Source organism: Xenopus laevis, chromosome 3S (genome assembly GCF_017654675.1).
Source record: "Xenopus laevis strain J_2021 chromosome 3S, Xenopus_laevis_v10.1, whole genome shotgun sequence".
NCBI classification, from domain to species: domain Eukaryota; kingdom Metazoa; phylum Chordata; class Amphibia; order Anura; family Pipidae; genus Xenopus; species Xenopus laevis.
In genome coordinates, this window is record NC_054376.1 from 117,111,969 (window position 1) to 117,131,740 (window position 19,772).

At 39.0% G+C, this 19,772-nt stretch overlaps 1 protein-coding gene across 6 annotated transcripts in view; it reads right to left on the reverse strand.

The window, feature by feature from the left end:
- Nucleotides 1–8,473: 8,473 nt before the first annotated feature.
- pcdh1.S (protocadherin 1 S homeolog) overlaps nt 8,474–19,772 on the reverse strand; it is a 160,734-nt gene continuing 149,435 nt past the window's right edge. For 4 of the 6 annotated variants that reach the window (XM_018256224.2, XM_018256221.2, XM_018256222.2 and 1 more), the window contains exon 5: nt 8,474–14,980. In XM_018256224.2, the coding sequence (XP_018111713.1) occupies nt 14,574–14,980 (407 nt within the window). In that variant the 3' untranslated portion in view covers nt 8,474–14,573. Of the gene's footprint in view, nt 14,981–19,294; nt 19,428–19,772 lie in introns of all 6 variants that reach the window. The other 2 variants (XM_018256225.2, XM_041588765.1) reach the window with 2 other exon arrangements.

The following is a 19,772-nucleotide window of genomic DNA, read 5'->3' on the forward strand; positions in this document are numbered from 1 at the left end:
CTTACTTAGTAATACAGGTATGGGATCCTTAATCCAGAAACCTGTTATCAAGAAAGCTCTGAATTATGGGAAGGCTATCTGCCATAGACTCCATTTTAATCAAGTAATTAAAAAATGTTTTTAATGATTTCCCTTTTCTCTGTAATAGAAAAAGGATAATAATAATAGGACTAATAAGTACCTTCTTATTGATGCCGACTAAGATATAATTAATCCTTATTAGAGACAAAACAATACTATTGGGTTTAATTGATGTATGAATTATTTTTTTTATGTAGACTCGGTAGCCGTATGGAAATCCAAATTCTGGATCATAGGTCCTATACCTGTATCGGTACTATAGGGCTTATGTACAAGCACGCAAAGCAAATTTTCGGGAAAATGTAATAATAAATAGGCGTAAAAAAACCCCAGCGGATTTGATCGGAGTTTGTAACAGAAAATGTTGAGATAAAATGGGACTTTGATAAATAACTCCCTAAGTATTAGGCCCATAACTAGTACTAACAATCCCTGTTCCTGTAGAATAGTGATCCCCAATCAGAGGCTTGTGAGTGACATGTTCCTCACCAACCCCTTGGAAGTTGCTCCCAGTGGCCTTAAAGCAGGAGCTTATTTTTGAATTCCAGGCTTGAAGGCAAGTTTTAGTTGTATAAAAACCAGATGTACTGCCAAACAGGATCCTATATTGGCTATTTAGTAGCCCCTATGCAGGCTCCTATAGGCTGCAAGTCCTCGTAGGGGCTACTAAATAGCCAATCAAAGCCATTATTTGGCACCACAGGGACTTTTCTCATGCTTGTGTTGCTCTCCAACTCTTTTTACATTTGAATGTGGCTCATGGGTAAAAAAAGGTTGTGGAACCCCTGCTGTAGAGAAATTCCCTTTGACCTGTCCTTCACTCCTACCCCAGGCATTAACTGCTTTACTGATCAATCACAAGTGTATCATGTAAGATTAAATGAAAATGTATTGAAATTGTCTATTTCCAATCTCTGATCGGTTTACACCCCTTTTCATAGTGTTTTGCAGGCAAAGAGAATGGCACCATGCATTTTCTTTAACACTTTAATTAAATAAAGCAGCTTTGCTTATATATATATATATATACATAGAGACTTTTCATTATTCCATTATGTTCCCTTAAAGGGGACCCGTCACCCAAAAAAATTATTCAAAATCCTATTTTATCAGATTAGTCAAGGACAATGAACTTTAATTACACTATATAAATTATTTGAATCTTGTTTCCTTCAGTCTGGGATTTCAAAATTACAGCAAGCAGGCAGCAGCCATTTTGTTGACACTGTTATTAAGACAAGTCTTGTATTATCTCGGAATTTTGTTTGTGCACCAGAATGGGGGACCCAATGTCCATCACCATGCCATGGCCACACAGTTATATGGTAAAGAGAACTGGGGGAATGTGTGGGGAGCAGTGACATCTAAGAAGTGCTGAATTGAAAGTGAAAGTACTTGTCTGCCCCGCCTCTATGCCACGGGCATAGAGGAGGAGCAGACAATATTTGATTGACAGCTGAGATTTTTAAATGAGCTTACAACAGCTATGAATGCTTAAATAAAAAATAAAAATTGGATTTCATGTTTAATTTGAAAAGGACTTTTATTATACAGATTTTTGTGTCTGGGTGACAGGTCCACTTTAAGTAAAAAGAGAAGGGGAGCAACACAAGCATGAAAAAAGTCCTTGGGTGTCAAATAAGGGTTCTGATTGGCTATTTAGTAGTCCTTATGTGGACTAGCAGCCTACAGGAGGCTTTATTTAGCAGTACGCATAGTTTGTATGCATCTAAAACTTGTCTCCAAGTCTGGAATTCAAAAATAAGCAGCAGCTTTGAGACCACGGGGAGCAACATCCAAGGGGTTGGTGAGCAACATGTTGCTCGTGAGTTACTGGTTGGGGATCACTGCCTTAACTGAACCATAATATTTACTGTAAGATGTCAGATGCCCGACTCCATGTCCTTTATTTTTGTTTATGGATTTGAATCAGCAAAAGAAAAGATCTAAGAAAGATCTGCTTGAATATGTAATATCTCATGTACCTTCCTTTCCGTAGGATAAAGATGAACTATAAAGGACCCATTCTCCCTTTAATGCAATCTATTTGGAAGGCTCAGGAATGTGTTTATTTACTGCCAATACCCATCTATTGATTAACACTCAGACACTAATCCACATATTTTAAATTGGTCACATTTCTTTAACAGCTCAGTTGCACTGAGTTCTCCTAGGGGTACCATGGCCAGTCCCAAAGGTCCTGCTTACATCGCATGGTGCTATAGAGAGTATAAAGAAAAGCTAATAGATGGAGCTCACATATCGATTCCGAACATGAGAACCTTTCAGGTCGTACAAATCTCTGATTGTTTGCGGCATGTTGACCAAACACAAACACTCATCATATTGATGACATAAATTGCCTTTAATGATCTTTCCTTTTCTCATCTCATGTTTCTCCCATTAGCGCAGCGATTGGGTTTCACCTTCCCTACAAGACCCCATTTGGGCACTTGCAAAATACTGATGGTGCAGCTCCAGTAACACACAACGGAATATCATCCTTTCTTAAGAGCTATGGTCAGAAAGTAAGTAGTCCTCCTTAGCAGTCAAATAACCCCACACATTTTACTGCCATTTAAAATGACACATTACAGAGCACTCTTGGCTCTGACTCCTGAATCAATGTTGTAATTTAACTGATTAACCAAGGGGAGATCTGACCCTGTAACACATCAGAGAGAACAGAATGGAGACCACTGTAGAGCTCTCCTCCAGCCAAGATTATAATTGATGCCTTGCATGTTCTGTGTTTAATAAATCTATGAAGATGAATCACAGAAGTGTGCAAGGCATTGTGGGACTTTCAGTCTTGGCTGGAGAAGAGTAGAGTACTGCTATATTGTTTTGATGGTACATGGAGTCAGGAGGAAAAGCAGAGAGGCCATGGGCAGTGTTTTAGATTAGTGAACAACCAGAAAAATATACAGGCTTTACAGGCCAGGTTGGATGTGCGCACATGAATGCCAGTGATCTGGAGTAACATCTGGTTGCCCCTAATTGGATAGCGCAATGGTTAAATGCAAAGATATGGGATCAAATCACATATTTTGTATAACTTAACCGCTGAATTCTAGAGCACTGTTACATTGCAAACCTCTCAGCTCAACCCTCAAACAAGTTGAAGACAACATGGACTCAACAGTGATTTAGGATGGCATCCAGGGCTCTTAGGATTAAGTATGAGCCTGAGTCCTTTTCCAGAAGTGGTTCCAAGGTAGGTGTCACCCAGAGAATAGCAACCCCACAATTTCTCCTTGGTTCTTACAGAATAGCCCTGAATATTATCCACCCCCGGGGAGTAAATACTGCTATAGGTTGCTAGTCTGTCATCTGAAGACCTTGCTCACAGGGTTCCTGTAGTTAAGGTGGCCATACACAGGGAGATGCTCTCATTTGGCGACGTCACCAAACGAGCGGATCATTCCCCGATATGCCCACATTGAAGTGGGTGATATCAGGCTGATCTGATTGTGGCCCAACAATTGGATCAGGATGGAGGCCATCCGGGCAGTCGGAAAGTGGGACTTCATCAACGAAAAGATGCGGCTGCAATCTGACGGGTTTTTTACCCTGCCCAATTGGCATCTGGCTGACTTTCAGGGAAGATATCGATCGGGTAAGCCCATCGGAGGGTTTTACACACGGCCCGATGAACTGCCGACTTGGACTGTCGGCAGCTTTTATCAGCCCGTGTATGGGGGCCTTTAGACTCTGGCCTCTTGTTCTTTAAATAATAAGTCCTATTTCCACCTCAGGCCATCTGGCAAATTTATTTCAGGTAATGCTCTTATGCCAGGAGGCTTTAGCAATTGAGTATTATGACCAGAGGTAAATAGTTAGGGACTGCCATATGGTTTTTACCTTGATGTGGTATGGTGGCTTATCAATCATATCTCTCTTCTTTTTCTCTATGTCTGTAGTTAATTTGGCCAGATCAGTAGCACTTCCATTGTATTTTAGTATATTTTTATTTAGCCATGGAGTGCTCCCACAACCTTTCCTTTTTGCATCTGGCACATCCATTTGTTGCTATGGTGGAGTCCTGAAAAGCCAAAGTACATATCCAGCCATCCCCTTGTATAGACTAGAAAACCATAAACTGGTGAGCTACTCCTGGGAAAATTGGGAATTGGTGCAGGTTCAGACTGGGCCAGTGGGATACCATAAAAAAACCAGCACCCTGTGGGTCTTGCAGTCAACAACCTCCCATCTGCAGCAGTTAAGGATCAGGAAGAAGGTATAAGGTATGTGGGGCTGCATGGGTGGAGGAAGGGGGAGATGGACACCAGGAGGGGGGCTTTGAGGTCACAAGGAGTATAGCAGCCCCGATGGGCCCAGGCTCCACTGTAAGACAAATCCTTTACATTATTATAGCTAACGTGCTGCTATCTTCATTAATTTTTGTAAATTGATCACCCTCATCTCAGTGAGCCACTGCACAGAGCCATGGTTCCATATTCCTAACAACCATTCATACACTTGTCACTCTCAAGTAGTAAAAAGTCAAACCAAACAGTGTGAGAGAAGTTAGAAAAGGTTATAAATGTTATGTTTTTGCCAAAGTCCCTCGACTTGGCCCTGATCTTAGTGTCCTTTCCAACAAACCCAGGCCTTCTTAGATGTACTGTATTTCTTAATCTTTCTAAACATTTTGTGTGGTTCATTAAAGGAAAACTACTGCCTAGATGCCAGTGTAAGTCATTCCAGGTAACCAGGCAACAGTTTTGATTCTTCGTTTAAGAAATGCAGATTACAGGTTAAATAATTGAAAGGAAAAAAAAATGCTAAATATTTAAATCAATTGCAAACTGTTTTTGCACATGCTAAAATTAAAGTTGATGCAAACCCCAAAATATAACATCATTTTAAACAATTTCCAGTATGGAAATGGAAATTTAATATGAGCTTCATTTCGCGGAAATAAGGAACTTTCTGAATAAAAATTCTGCAATAATCAAGTTACTTCTCAGTAACCCCCTGCTCAGCATTGTCTCTCTTCATTCAAGTGTCGGGTCAGATTTAGTGACTTCAATGCGTTTCGCAAATTTTTCGATGTTTCGCAAAATTTTTTGGGGTTTCGCAAATTTTCAGACAAAGTGAAACAGGACAGGTTCACCCAACACTAGTCAGATTGACAGGTCAAATACAATAGCGTGTGCTCCTTCTGCCAAGACAATGTATTAGAGGTAACTGTCTTTCAAAATAAGCAACTCCAACACTTAGGGGCAGATTTATCAAGGTTTGAATTTCGAAGTTAAAAAACTTTGAAATTCGACCATCAAATAGGCCAAATTCGATAGTCGAACTTTTCTTTTTGAATTTTTTTTGCCGTTTTCGGTCAAAGTAAAATTGTTCAAAGTGAAATCGTTCGTCCGTTCGTTAAAATCATTCGAATTGAACAATTCGGCGATTTAATCGATCGAACGAACGAACGATCTTCAAAAAAAAAAAAAACGTTGACTTTTTAATACTTAACCAAATTTTGGCTCTAGGAGGTCCCCATGGGCTAACATAACAATTCGGCAGGTTTAAAGTGGCGAAGTGTCAAAGTTGAAGTTTTTTAAAGAGACCGTACTTCGATTTTCGAATGGTAAAATATTCAAAGTATTTTCTATTCGTATCGAAGTCGAATTTGGCCTATTCGATGGTCAAAGTACCCAAAAAATACTTCAAAATTCGAAGTTTTTTAATTCGAAAATTCACTTCGACCCTTAGTAAATGTGCCCCTTAAAGTCTGATTGCCAAAAACTCTAAAAATGTTACGTTTTTTTTTTTTATAAAATCCAAATTTTTAGGGGGGAAAAAAACTAGAATTTTTCGTGATTACAAAATCTAATGTTATTGTTCAAAAAAGGGTAACAGCAGCTCTTTAAATATTGATAGAACTTAATATATATGATGCTGTATGTGCTGGTTTGCAGCAGCCTCGGGGAAGACATTTCCAATTGTATGTCCCACACTGCAGAGAATAGCGTATTGATTAGGAGCTACATTGATTCTACCAGTCAGCAAGAAAACAGCACATTAAAGGGGGATATTTATTATGGTAGGCATGTTGTGAAAGCACAGCACCTACCAAACAGCAATTGAGTCCCTGCGGTAATTATGAGAGCAGCTTGATAAATACAGGGACGCTGGCGAGTCGCTGCAGACAGATTACAGAGACCTCAAAGCTAACAACTATTTTCCACTATAATCACTGCGATACAAAGCAGCAATGGTCAGAGCAGAGCTACAAAACTGGCAAATACAGATAAAATTATACAAGGCTTAGTGGACAGCCTTTGTTTTTCCATAATGTTCAAAAATGTTTGAAGTCAGGATATGGCACATTGGCAGATGAAAAAAAAAACAATTCCAGCTGTTTTGATTTTTCATGTTGCCATTCCATGTATAGCCAACTATTTATGAGATCTGTCTGTTTCACTGATTACTGGGATATCAAAAAGTATAAGATGGTGTATGACTAGTGATGAGCGAATAAATTCAGCAGGCGCCTGCCGAATTCGCAAAGATGCTGCAAAAATTTGCCAGCGTCAAAAATTGTTTGGATGTGCGTCTGGAAAAGTCGCTTGAATCAACATTATTCTGGCGCCAACATTTTTCGGACGCCCACTGACTTTAACACCGGCGTCATAATTGATGTGAATGTCAGTTAAAAAAAGCACTTTTGGTACCTTGCCCTGGAATTAAATAATATATAGTTCAGCAACTTCAGCACATTGAACTACTTCAAATCTGGCCTTGGCCAAGACATACTGGAACTTGTTTCTACTTCAGCACATGAAGTAAACATTTGTATCACGGCAATAGAACACAGAATAGAATAGAATTTTCTACTGAAAATATTTTGCTTATGCATGAGCCAAATGAGCAAACCAAGTTACTTTGCTTGCGCCTATCTAATAAAGCTTTCACTGGTGGTGGTACTGGTTTAAATGAAGAGGTGGTCATGCTACACACCAAGCCCTATTAGTATCACAGGAGGACTCGTAGTTATCGACTGATATCCCAAATATTGCTGTGGAATTATGGATTTGGCTGACATTAAAAAACAACATTTTAGGTGATTTCATTGAGGTCTGAACACTTATGGGTATAAAAATCAAATTTGTAAGTTGTATGTAGGTTTTTCTCCAACTCAGATAAACTCGAATGTTTGAATGTCTGGGTATGTATGAAAAAAACGAATGTCAAAAACTCTAATGAAAAACTACGGAGGAAAAAACTCGAACGATTGAGTTCATGTCTGGAAAAACTGGACTGGTTCAATTTGATCGGGTTTATTTACGAAAAACTCAAAATTGATCAAGTTTTCAGATAAAAAAAACCCTCAAATCAACCAAAAAACTGTAGCTTTGCTGAGGACAATTCATATTTCAGTTTTTGAAAATATAACTCAAATTTGGGTGCAAAAAAAGAAATTGAAAATGAATTAACTTTTTGACAAATCTGCCCCTTCTCATGGTGGTTATGTTATGACGGAGTGGAAAGGAACAAGCCAATGAAGATATTGGCAACAAAACAATATTTTCAGATCATCTCTCAAAATCAAACAATAACTGCCACAAATTTAATGCAAATCTAACTTACACTACCACGCAAGGCAGAATCTACAGTGGCCCAATATTCAAGATTCGTGGTTTCCAGGTTCCTTATTGATCAATGCAATGCCACGTGTAATGTGTTCAGCACTGGGACTCTTCACTGAACCTGCAGAAACCATCCACCGAATAATTCTAGAATATAATTTCTCCCTTTCCGTGCAATGTGTCCACCGCCAAAATATGTGGCTTAATAAATTCATTCAGTGCAAAAAAAAAAAATCAACAAATGCTGAGCCATTATTTGAGACATTAACAGTCGTTTGGAAGTATAATTACAATGGAATTCTTTATTTGACAGCTCCGCAAACATAACAGAAATTTTTTTATGTATCTGGAAAATAAAAACCAAGACAGACCACATTTCGTTTATTCTTGCCATGCGCAAACAATTTAAGACAAAAAAAAAATTTAACAGAAAGAACAAAAAAATGATTGTGCTCATTGGGCAAATAACAGAAAATAATTTTACTCCCTTAGGTTCCAGAGAAGTCTTTCACATTATGATTCCTTACAAGACCTTCTGGTCACCGTGCAATTTATAAAGGGGTGACTGTCATTAGAACAAAATGGAAGGCAGAAAGAAAAAAAAAAAAAAAGTAGAAAAATCTTCCCAGAGCAAAAAGGTCACGGTGTAGGTGGGATTTGGGGAAAAGTACAACAATTTTTCTTACAAAGAGAAACCCCTACCCCCAATGATAGAGTCTGATTATACATATTAATTTAACATCTTAAAAATAGTTTACATATTTTGCCATAATAATTCCGTTCAAGATTTTTTTTTTCTTTTTTTTTGTCGGAGAGGGATTTAATATATATTTCTTTAAAGATTTATATTAAAAAGCAACACTTTCATGTACATAAAACTGTACAAAACAAGGCAGCATCACAAGCAGTTAAATTAAATCTTTGTGTTAACCCCCCTCCCCCCATCATTGGTTGGACGAGAGTCGCCAACACATTGCATTGCAGACACCTCCAGAGGCAAAGTGAACCAACACTGAAAATACAAATTTCAGGCTTTGATTTTTTGTTTTTTGTGTTTTACAAATTTTGAATACATCATTTTGTGGATTCTCTCTGAAGCCATTGCGTTCCACAAACACTAACTTTTTTTTTCTGCCAAATCTCGCCACTTTGTGGCACAGTGTCATCACTTGTATGTGTCTCACCTTTGGTAATTATCATTTCCAGAAGAAATCCTGGTTTGTTTACATAGACCTAGGGGGTTATTAATCAAGTTCCGAATCTCTAACATAAAAATCTGATCAACTCCGATGGACCTTATTTATCATTAAAAAGCTCCGAAAAAATTGGGTCGGGTAAAAATCCAATAACTTTGGAGCTTTGCCTGAAAAGGACAAATTTTTCCGTACTTTTCCGCAAATACTATAAATTTTTCGGTCCAAAATTATTGGATATCAATCAATTCCCCATTTACTTGTACAGGACCTCGAGAGCTTTGAGATGCCGGATTTTCAGAGTCTGACTTTTAAGACTATCAGGCTTTAATAAATTCCAAAAAAAATCGTAGTGGTTTTTTTTTTTAGTCCGAAAACTACGAATTATTCGAATTTTGGATATTTGCAGCATAATAAATAACCCCCTTAAAGTGATAGCATCTGTCTCAGTATAATGCCGTCTTCTTCCTCACTGATCCTCCTATTGCACACATAATTTAAAGGGAGTGAATTATGAAGGCCCGTGAGTATATGCCAAGAGAAATGTTGTTTGAATTTGTGTTTCTGTACAGTGTAAAGGTTGCCACCTAATCCCCTAAAAACTGGACACAAACTCCAGATCATGGCTAATTAGAAATGTAATTGCATGCATGCTGCAGACTGCTCTGGATTCAGTGCAACTGGGCAGTTCATTGGTAAGCAGCCATCCAACATGCATATTTCTTATGTGTGACCATTTAAAATGGATGAAGTACCAATTCTAGTGCGCCATCTGCATTTCATGTCTTGAACAACATCAGAGCCCCCACACTAGTGTTACATCATACAGCCATACACCAAAGTCATTTTGTTGATGCAACTTATTGGATAGAAGTACATCATAGAGCTCAAAATTATATGATTTTAGAAGGTTCCATCCAACCCTACAAAGGAGACTTTGTAATGACCCAAATTCCAAAACTGTGCCATGGATACAATTATTTTTAAATGCCATTAGAATAAGTTTTGACTCAACAAACCTGTCTGAAAAAACAGCCCAAGATGAAATATGCTGTAGTGGTAGACAATTGCCAACTGGTCTTTCCTTTTGATCTACCTGGTCTTTCTACCAGTTCTGCCTCTCTCAAATCTAGAATTTATCTAACAGGAATTATTGGAATGACACACAAAAAAGTTCAGAAGGTTGCTTAAATGTCCTAAATATTTTCAACACCGTTTTATAGAACGCTTCAGTTAATGGCACTATCCTATACTGAAAACGATGGTTACTCATCATTCCTGTATGTAGATCTTAGCCAGGTTTGAAGCTCATTAATCCACAACCCACCCAACCCCTCAATGCCAGGACATGTGCCGCTAATCTTTCCATTAAGAAACCTCCCATGGCGCCTCTCAATCAGATGTATAATGCAGTAAAAGACACGTGTAGTACTGATATTGGCTCCAGCAGGTTCAACTCCTAAATGACATCCCATTCTTGAGAGGCAAGCCTGACTGTAAATGTCTTCAGCAAGGTTGAAACTTCCATGCCTTAGAATTGTATCGACGTGCATAGAAATAAAAAAAAATGGAATACCGTACATGGAAAAACAGCCTGGTCTACAACAAACACACATTTTTATGTACTTTGAACATTGCCCTTTTTTTGCTTTTTTTTTTAAAAAAAATTGTTTTTGTAATGACACACTATTAATACATCTATTCACATTATGTGAAACATATAAATAGCTACATCCACACAGTTGGCAAGTTCTAGGAATGTGAGAGACTGACGGAAATGCCATGAACCCAACTTTTTACTAGAGAGACAAAGCAAGTATGGCTTTAAGATGGTCCAGCTATGCCCTCCAATCAAGTTTCAGGATATATGCTTCCTCTACTCATGCACAACCTGATATATATCATTTTTTTATTTAAAAGAGGTTTCTTGCACTTAGCGGTCTGAATGGGGCCCAGTCATTCTTTTTGTGTGTGTTCTTACTCCATATTGTACCATAGTAAAATACCCTGTGAATGAAGATTTTTTATTGTTTTAGGCTTCATTGACATAAAAATAACATTCACTCATTATAAACCCCGCCCAATGCAGCTATAATCAAGCTCATTGAAGAGTGACCAAAGTCCTAGGTGCGTGTTAATAAAGACTTCGACTTAATAAAGATTTAGACCTGAAGGTTTTCCAGAATTCCTTTGTTTGTCATTACAGCGAAAGTGAGAAGTAGAGAAAGACTACTGGGGGGGAATGGGAGGGAGTGACGTAAGGAAGGAAACAGCAGGTGATAATTAAGAATGTACTTAAAGGATATTAGACTGTCATTGTGGAGCATTGTGCATGTGGAAACAAGTTCATTCTCATTTTGTTGTTTTTTTTCTTCCATTTTTATATATATATATATATATATATATATATATATATATATATATATATATATATATATTTTTGGTCAGGGACGTCCATTCTGCTGGGTGTGAATTTTCAGAAAGATTATTGTGGCTATAATGGAAGATGAGTCCAACCAATGCAATAAGTGAAAGATGATTGGCTCAGACGAGGCATTCTACCTCTGCAAATGAAAATGTAAAGAAAGGCAGAGTCCAGTGCCCTTGGTCTAGGCCTTGATAGTCATACAAGGAAGACATCCCAAGAATGGGTTTATGTACAACGATACCCTAAAAGATGTTTTAAAGTCGCTATCTGGATGGGCTCTTAATAGATCAGTCATTTTAAGGTCCCTGGGTGATATCAGTGGCACAGTGGGTCCTCTGCTTTCCTCCAGAAGGGAAAAAAATCGGTATATATGGGCACATCCATTATATAAAACATATTTCCTAGATAGTAAAGAAAAAACCCAAACATCCTAAAAAGATTATTTATATTTCCAATGACTAACGTAATCAATGCATACATAACCACAAGGTATTTCTCTGAATATCAGCAATAACGGTCTACATTAACCTTAGCACAAGAGAAATTGGATGAATCAAGAATTATAGTGCAATTCCATAACAGATAAGGATTTAATATGCAGCACAGCTACGAATGAAAGAGCTCCCCATGCACTAAACGACCAATCAGATCACACATTTCTAGAGCATTACACATTGCGAGACGCTCCATGGCTAAAGTCACTGGAAAGGAAGAGGCAAAGTAACCTGAAAAAGAAGAATAAAATTCAGGGTGGCTATGTAGAAGGTTATTTTCAAGTGGAACCTGTGTTTTTGGAAAAGTGAAAAAAGGACAAGTGATGGCTACTGGCAGGGTCTATTTAGTGTTGGTGGGGCCCAAGTCAATACAACATTTTCAAGGTCCAATTATTTGTTAGAAAGGAGTGCCATATCCATAATCAGCTGTTGTTGAATACAGGACTCTGGCAGGCACAGGGTGCTTATTTACATTATAAATACAAGCCTTCTGCGGTCTGAGCAACGAAATGCATTTTTTGGATTCCCATCCCACAGGGTGCATTACTATAAAACATCTTTCTATTGGTTTAAACATATGGGTCTTGCAATTTTATTAAGGTGGATGCTGCTTAATCAATAAAGAGAACCATAATCTAGTTCAGGGTTGATTAATTGAAGGCCAATCCCACTAGGCTGGATGTGGCCATCTATTAAGTCTACGCCCAAGAACTCTTTATATAAAATCATTGTTTTATTATAATCTGGCCCCTAGCCATAAGAAATTGGCCCATGACATGGAAAAATCTTGGGACAGCACTGATCTAGTTGGTTTCCAAAAAAGGCTAGAACTACGCTCACCCTTGTGTGTGTACATTGTGCCTAATCAATCAGCACATGTGGAACTGGAATATTCTACGTTGGTTTTCAAGTGTTTTCTTTCTCTCTTAAAATAGAATGGGGAAAAAAAATTATATAAGTGAAAACACGGGGGCGAAAATCATGAACACCATCTACAGCTGTCTCTATGCAATCCTATCTGAAGTTGTCCAAAGTGGCCCAGCTGCTATGGAACACTTTGCAGAGTTGAACGGAAACCACAATAAATAAACAAATGCTCCTTACAACGATAAAAAGCTGAAATCAGGCAGACTTGATCATCATTCAAAGGGATTGTATTTACAGAAGTCTACATGAAAAGGCCTGTCAAACTCGCAGCTTACCCTGTTACGGATGCGTTGGATATGCAGCTATAGCTTGGTCCCCATCTGGCTGTCCTAAGCATTCATCCACATGATCAGATGGCACCTTTGGTATATACTCCACAATGATCCTCTCAAAAACGCTCTACTGCCTAGCTACAAAAACTGAAGACGCAACAGGAATCATTCATAAATTACTGGCTTTTGTTGCTGTGAATTAACTAGTGGTCAACTAGATGTTGATATTGAACGAAACTTTAAAATGGTTTGGAAGAAGGATCTCAGAATCGGAGAGGTTTCTGCGGTCAAGATTCTAAACTCAGGTGAGCAGGTCCTGAGATGGACAATCTTACAGATAATTCACCTTTGGGTATTAAGTCAATTGAGTCGTAAGCAGGTATGGGAATCCCTTTTCAAAGCAGAGGTCATCTTCAGTGTCACGTAATATGGCTTGTGACGCAACAATATGCCGCTGCTTATATGAGCAGTGGTAATTACTATGGCTCATGGGTAGTTTTGATCACGGTTACTGTTGAGCTACTGGCTTGAAGTTGTTTTCCAAAAATATAAACAGAAACCACATCAGGGCTGTGATTATCACCTAAAATAACATGCCTGTGCCCATGTGGACTGGCTCTTAGCATTTTCAATGCAAGTAGAAGTGATCAAACCACCCAGCTGCCATAGTCTTCACATTGCAGGACATACTGTTTGCCAAGATGAAATTAGCAGGCTATGCCAATATGTTTCAAACATATAAAATAAGAGGGATCCAGTTACTTATTGGCGTGAGCTTGGGGGGGGGACAATATATATATATATATATATTGTATGGAAGGCGACTTTGTAAAAAATAAAAAAAAAATGGAATTATTTTGCTAAAAGATAGATTTTTTTTGCTCTGCAGTTCTACATCATAGAAGGCCTATTAACCTCCAAAAGGAGCATGCAGGGCATTGATTGCAGACGTTTTTGTCTACCGAGCGAATGTTTACAGAACAAAATGGTTCCAAACCGTTCAGCTCTAGGATTGACCAACTACAAAAGCCTTCAATTATGAATAAGCCATTAGGGCTAGACAGGAATTCGCATCAATGAGCATATTTGCGCTCTGTACCAAAAAACATGACAGCACCAGAAATAACGGTATCATTCCCCCTATTCTGAATCACAAATACCAAACCATAATGGCTTATTTAGTCCTCCTTCCATTTCTAGTTTCTCTTCTGGGCAGAGAAACCAAATGCACATGTTCCCTTTATAAAAACTACTCCTTAAAAAATGTGCTTCCCCTCTCGAAATCCAGTTCTGACCTTTAGGACACTGAATTGTCTATGTTGAGGGTGATTAGGAGTTTTACATTAAAATACAAAAATAAAATAAAACAGAAAACAAAACCCCACTACACGTTATGTCGGCTCAACCCCAAATGCATTTGCACGAACCATAAAGCATTAATTGTGTCATTACTTTTATGTTCAATTTCCTTCATTTAAAAGACAGCTTGGTTTAGGTTCCTGGATAAAATCAGCAACATCCACATTTCCCCCCCCCCTATACTCCTTGGGTCCAATACATGCCAATAAAACGTCAAATAAATCTCACAGGTATATTTCCCTCTTGGCAGATTGAGAGGAAGGAGTTGTGGCATGCTGGAAGTCAGTGGTTTGGGTGAGTGGGATTTCCTCCATTGGGGAGTCTGTACATGATTCATGGCTGTTACTTGTAAAGGCACTGTAAGTCGGTAACAGCTGGATGTTCGCCATTTTGGTGGTGCTGTTGTTGTTGCCTCCAATGCACTCCTCTGGTATTCTGGGGTTCCCATTGCCAATTTGCTCTTGACTCCCCTTGTCTTGGTAAGGCACAAAAGTGGAGAGCTTGAGGGCATTTTTGGGCCTGTGGTTGGGAGAAAGCTGGCCAGGCATCCAGCATGTATCCGAGTGTCCATATTCTGTGCATTCCATCGTGCAGTTTCCCGTCATGGCTACATCAGGCAGTGGTCTGAGATCTGTGCGGAGAAAGAATTACGATTGGTCAGTTCTTCACATCCAACATGTATTTCTTTCCCTACAATACATATAAAGTACTGAACAAGACTAATGAATGGAATTACTAAATATATACATGTATACCAATAAGTGCTTGTGTTTTAGGCATCATAGCACATGGCATGTGCTCATTGTTAACTCCTATGGTAGTGTATCAAGACACATTAAAGGAGAACTAAACCCTACCCCCCTACCCTACTTAGACCCCCCTTACCCTACAGCCTAAGTGTTATCCTGGGCAAATGCCCCTTTTGTTTTACTTACCCCTCTGTTCAGATTCAGGCATCGGAGTTTACGGGCACTATCTTCGGCCGCTTCTGTAATCTTCGGAATGAGACAGGTGCTTCGGCAATTTTCGTGAGTTTTGTCGCATGCGCAGTTGTCGCAACACAGAAAATTGCTGCAACTGCGCATGCGCCGCCACGCCGGTCTCATTCCGAAAATTTCCGAAGAGAAGAATATGGCGCCTGTGAACTCCGATGCCTAAAATTGCACTGGGGGGTAAGTAAAACGTTAGGGGCATTCGCCCGGAGTAAGGGGGTCTATGTAGGGTAGGGGGGTAGGGGTATTTTTTTAACGTTAGGGTTGAATTCTCCTTTAAAATAGCAGCAAATAATACATTAATGGTCTTATGTAATTAAAGGCACTAAATTTGCCCAGCGGCAGTAACCTATAGCAACCAATCCACAGGTAGAATTTCCTGGTCACATGTTTAAAAGCAAACATCTTATTGGTTGCTACTGGTTACTGCTCCTGGGCAAACTCAGTGCTTTTTATTACATGTGGGGGTAGAGGTCAAAAGGAAATCCCCCCCCAAACATACAACTATCAATACTCCCATGACTCCAAATATATCTATGGCCCTTTGTTAAAAAAGTAATGCAACTGTCAGTAACTGTTCAGCCCCAATAACTTCCTTAAATGCAACTAAATTATGACAGATGCAAATTCTATGTGAAACAAAAGGATGACATGTTCTTGTCCTTTCACGGGTCTGCTGGACCACACCACGGCATTTCCACCCAGCCCCTGCAGAAGTTCAATCAGGTTGACCACTAGGTAGAGGAAAGCACTTTGGGAACCTTATGTAAGGTGGACCAGACACCATTATAAAATGTATGAAGTCCTTTAATAGCCTTAATGTACATAATACGGGTCATTTTTTGGATCTTGACCCTGTCTATGATCTCTGAGATGATGATGATGATGATGTATATGAGGCTGTTCACATTTGCGGCAATATGTTTGGATCAAAGGTCAATTAAAGGTTTAATATAAACCAATTGAGTTGCAGGTACCTTCAATCCATTCTGATATGTTGCTGTATTAAACATGTTGTAAAGTTTAAGAATGTTAAATCTTTGTAAGCAAGTTAGAAAGATTTCAGCAATTTCTTTGTGGTCTCCAATTACCAATCAAGTTCCATGAGACAAACAGTCTAGTAAATAAATGCTCATAGCAGGACCATTTCAATAACGGTGGGACGAAGGGGGCTAGTGGCGATATTAATCGAATTCACTGTAGGAATAAGAAGCGATGAGCGCGTTTAGCAGCAGGCAGAAATGTTCATCATGTATAAATATTAAAAGCAGCTAATGAAGTCTGTTGTTTAGTGGCACAAATGTGATTTTATTTATTTGCCCATCATGCAATTTTATTATCGGAGACAGAAAGGACCAGTCGCTGTGATGCAAGAAGATGAAATGCCACTGGTTTGATGCAACTCGTTGCAAAGGGTTTGCAAGATTCAGACACAGGTCCTTGATGTGCCATGAAAGTGGCAAAACCAAATATTTAATTACTATTCTTACTGAACAAGACATCCAGTAATATGGGGAGCATTAAGGTTCACTATGCATTTTAGTTTGTCTGTTTGACAGCAGGTGCCTTGAGCTATTAAGATTCTCTTTTCTTTGATTGGTAACCCCGCTCCTGCTTTTTCTCCAGTCATCCTTAAACTCATCTGCATCTTTCTCAGCAACCTTAAAATATAATACATCACGGGACGGCCGAGATCATAGAACACAAAAGGATCCCTAGTTTTTTTTTCACACTGAATCAATGTCACGCTTTAACACTAAGTTCTGTATAACTTAAAAATACTAAAGCGGATTGAATCCCTGGAGGTTTAATGGATTAAAAGCAAATGAGCAACTGTTGTTGTCCCCAAGGGCCACCAATCATTTTAACAAGGCTGGCAGCATGACTGCAGCTGCTTCTTATAAAAAAAAACACACAGGTAAAGTCAAAGTTTTAAAATCCTTGCGATATAAAAAAAATTTAATTGCACCAAATTATTCCCCTCCTCCCCCCGATTCTTCTAGCTAAATAGTAGTCTCGTGTTAATCTGGCATAATGACAAACCAATATGAATGAATTAGATTTATTGAAGGCCATCAGGTCTGACAAATCGCTTCTTCAGGCAACTAATCTCCCCGAAAAGCCTTCCCACCAGCTAGAATGTAAATCGCCGGCTGGATGACACTCAGAACGCTTCTTTTTCTGAAGTTGCCCGAAGTTGCCTCACGAGGAAACTTCGGAAAGCCAAAGGGATCAGAGTGCCATCCACCTGCTATTTAGATTCCAGCCGGCGGGAAGGCTTTTCTGGGTGATTAGTCGCCGAAGAAGAGGCGATTAGTCGCCGGATGACTGAATCTCCCAGAATCTTCCAGTGTGTCTCTGTCCTAAAGGGGAACTGTAATTAACAGGTGAAATGTTTAGAAACCCATAGGAACCAATTGTCAGGTAACATCGACTAGTCTTCTGTCTACTGGAATGACTTAGATCTTGAGTAATATGAGTGGACGTTAAAGGGTGGTTCACCTCCAAGTTAACTTTTAGCATGTTATAGAATGGCCAATTCTAAGAAACTTTTCAATTGGTCTTCATTATTTCTTTTTATAGTTTTGGAATCGTTTGTCTTTTTCTTTGGACGCTTTCCAGTTTTCAAATGGGGGTCACTGACCCACCTAAGAGACAATTGCTCTGTAAGGCTACACATTTACTGTTATTGCTATTCATAGTCTTCATAGTCCAGACTCTTATTCAAATCAGAGCATGGTTATAAGGGTAATTTGGATCCTAGCAACCAGACTTCTGAAATTGCAAACTGGAGAGCTGCTGAATAAAAAAAAATAAAAAATGAAAACCAATTGCAAATTGTCTCAGAATATCAGTCTCTACATCATACTAACAGTAAACTCAAGGTGAATAACCCCTTTAAAGGAGAAGGAAAGGTTAAAAGTAAGATTTATCAGAAAGGTCTATATAAATACACCAGTAAACCCTCAAAGTAATGCTGCTCTGAGTCCTCTGTCAAAAGAAACACCACATTTCTTTCCTTTTATTGTGTACTCATGGGCTTCTGTATCAGACTTCCTGTTTTCAGCTTAAACCTCCAGGGCTTGGGCTTGAGCATGCTCAGTTTGCTCCTCTTTCCCCCTCCCTGCTGTATTCTGAGCCCAGAGCTATGAGCAGGGAGAGGCTCAGGCAGGAAGTGATGTCACACCAAGCTAATATGGCAGCTGCTATCCTAAACAAAGAGATTTTCTAGAGCTGTTTACTCAGGTATGGTAAAGCATTCTGCAGAATAAATATAATGTTATAGCTTGCACTATTGTGGCTAATCTATTTGCAATAAACTGCTTTGGTAGCTTTCCTTCTCCTTTAAGAAATGACTCCCATCAGTTTAGGTCAGGGATCATATTTTCTAAGTGATGTAACATTAGGCGTATTTTATACATATATCACAATACATTTTGCATTGCTTAAAAGCTTGCAAAGTAGCAGACAGAAGAGGGAGAGAGACACCAAACCAATCTCAAAGTCATCAAGCACATCTGCAGAAATGCTAAGCAAACCGATAACTTATGAAACCTGCCTCTGGACCAGAAGGAAAAAAACCCAAAATTGAATAAATGTGAGACAAACAGCCATTGAAAACCCCAAATACAGAAACAAGACACACAATCCAGTAACCGAATGGGCAGCCTTTCTGGGTCCTTTAGAACCCAACTGGGATGTTTTCAAGCGAGGCAAATAAACACATACAGAGCGCAGTCTTCATTAATGGCATTGTACCATAAGTAGACACATTGTGCTTTGACCCTGTTCCAACTCACTACCTGCGGGAAGGGAAGTGCTAACATTATATTTTTTTCCCTGTGTTTTTTTTTTGATTTTTCAAAAAAACATTATGTGAACTACTTATGAATCACCCCTGTCCTCACTACAAATGGAAAGTGAGTAAAATAGAGGATCAGGAGGTCATTTACCGGAGTTCTTTCTACATCACGGGTTGCAGAGTCGCCTGCCCTGCGGACTTTAGAACCTTATAATGAGGCAGACCGCAGCCTACTCTTGGCACGTCCCGGGCTAGTGGACTATCGAAATGTTCACCGCTCTTCCCTGTGGCAGTGTGCATGTATAAGAGAAAGAAAAACATAAGACGGCCAGTGAGACAGGTGGAGAGAGGCACATGGTATGCACACAACGTTCCGCACTCAAAACAACCCAATATTTTTGCAGATACCGGGTGGATTTGTTCCCTAGTTAAAAAAAAACAAACTTCCTCCTCATTAGATTTATCATTTGTTGACTTCAGTTGTAGTAACCATTGTCCATGACGTCCTACATACCCATAACCAAATGTCCCAAGAGAATGTCGGACTTGGTGGCATAAAACAAATTCTATATTGAAATACACATGTCCAAAATAGTTGTGGTGTACAGAGAACAATGTGGTGTATACAT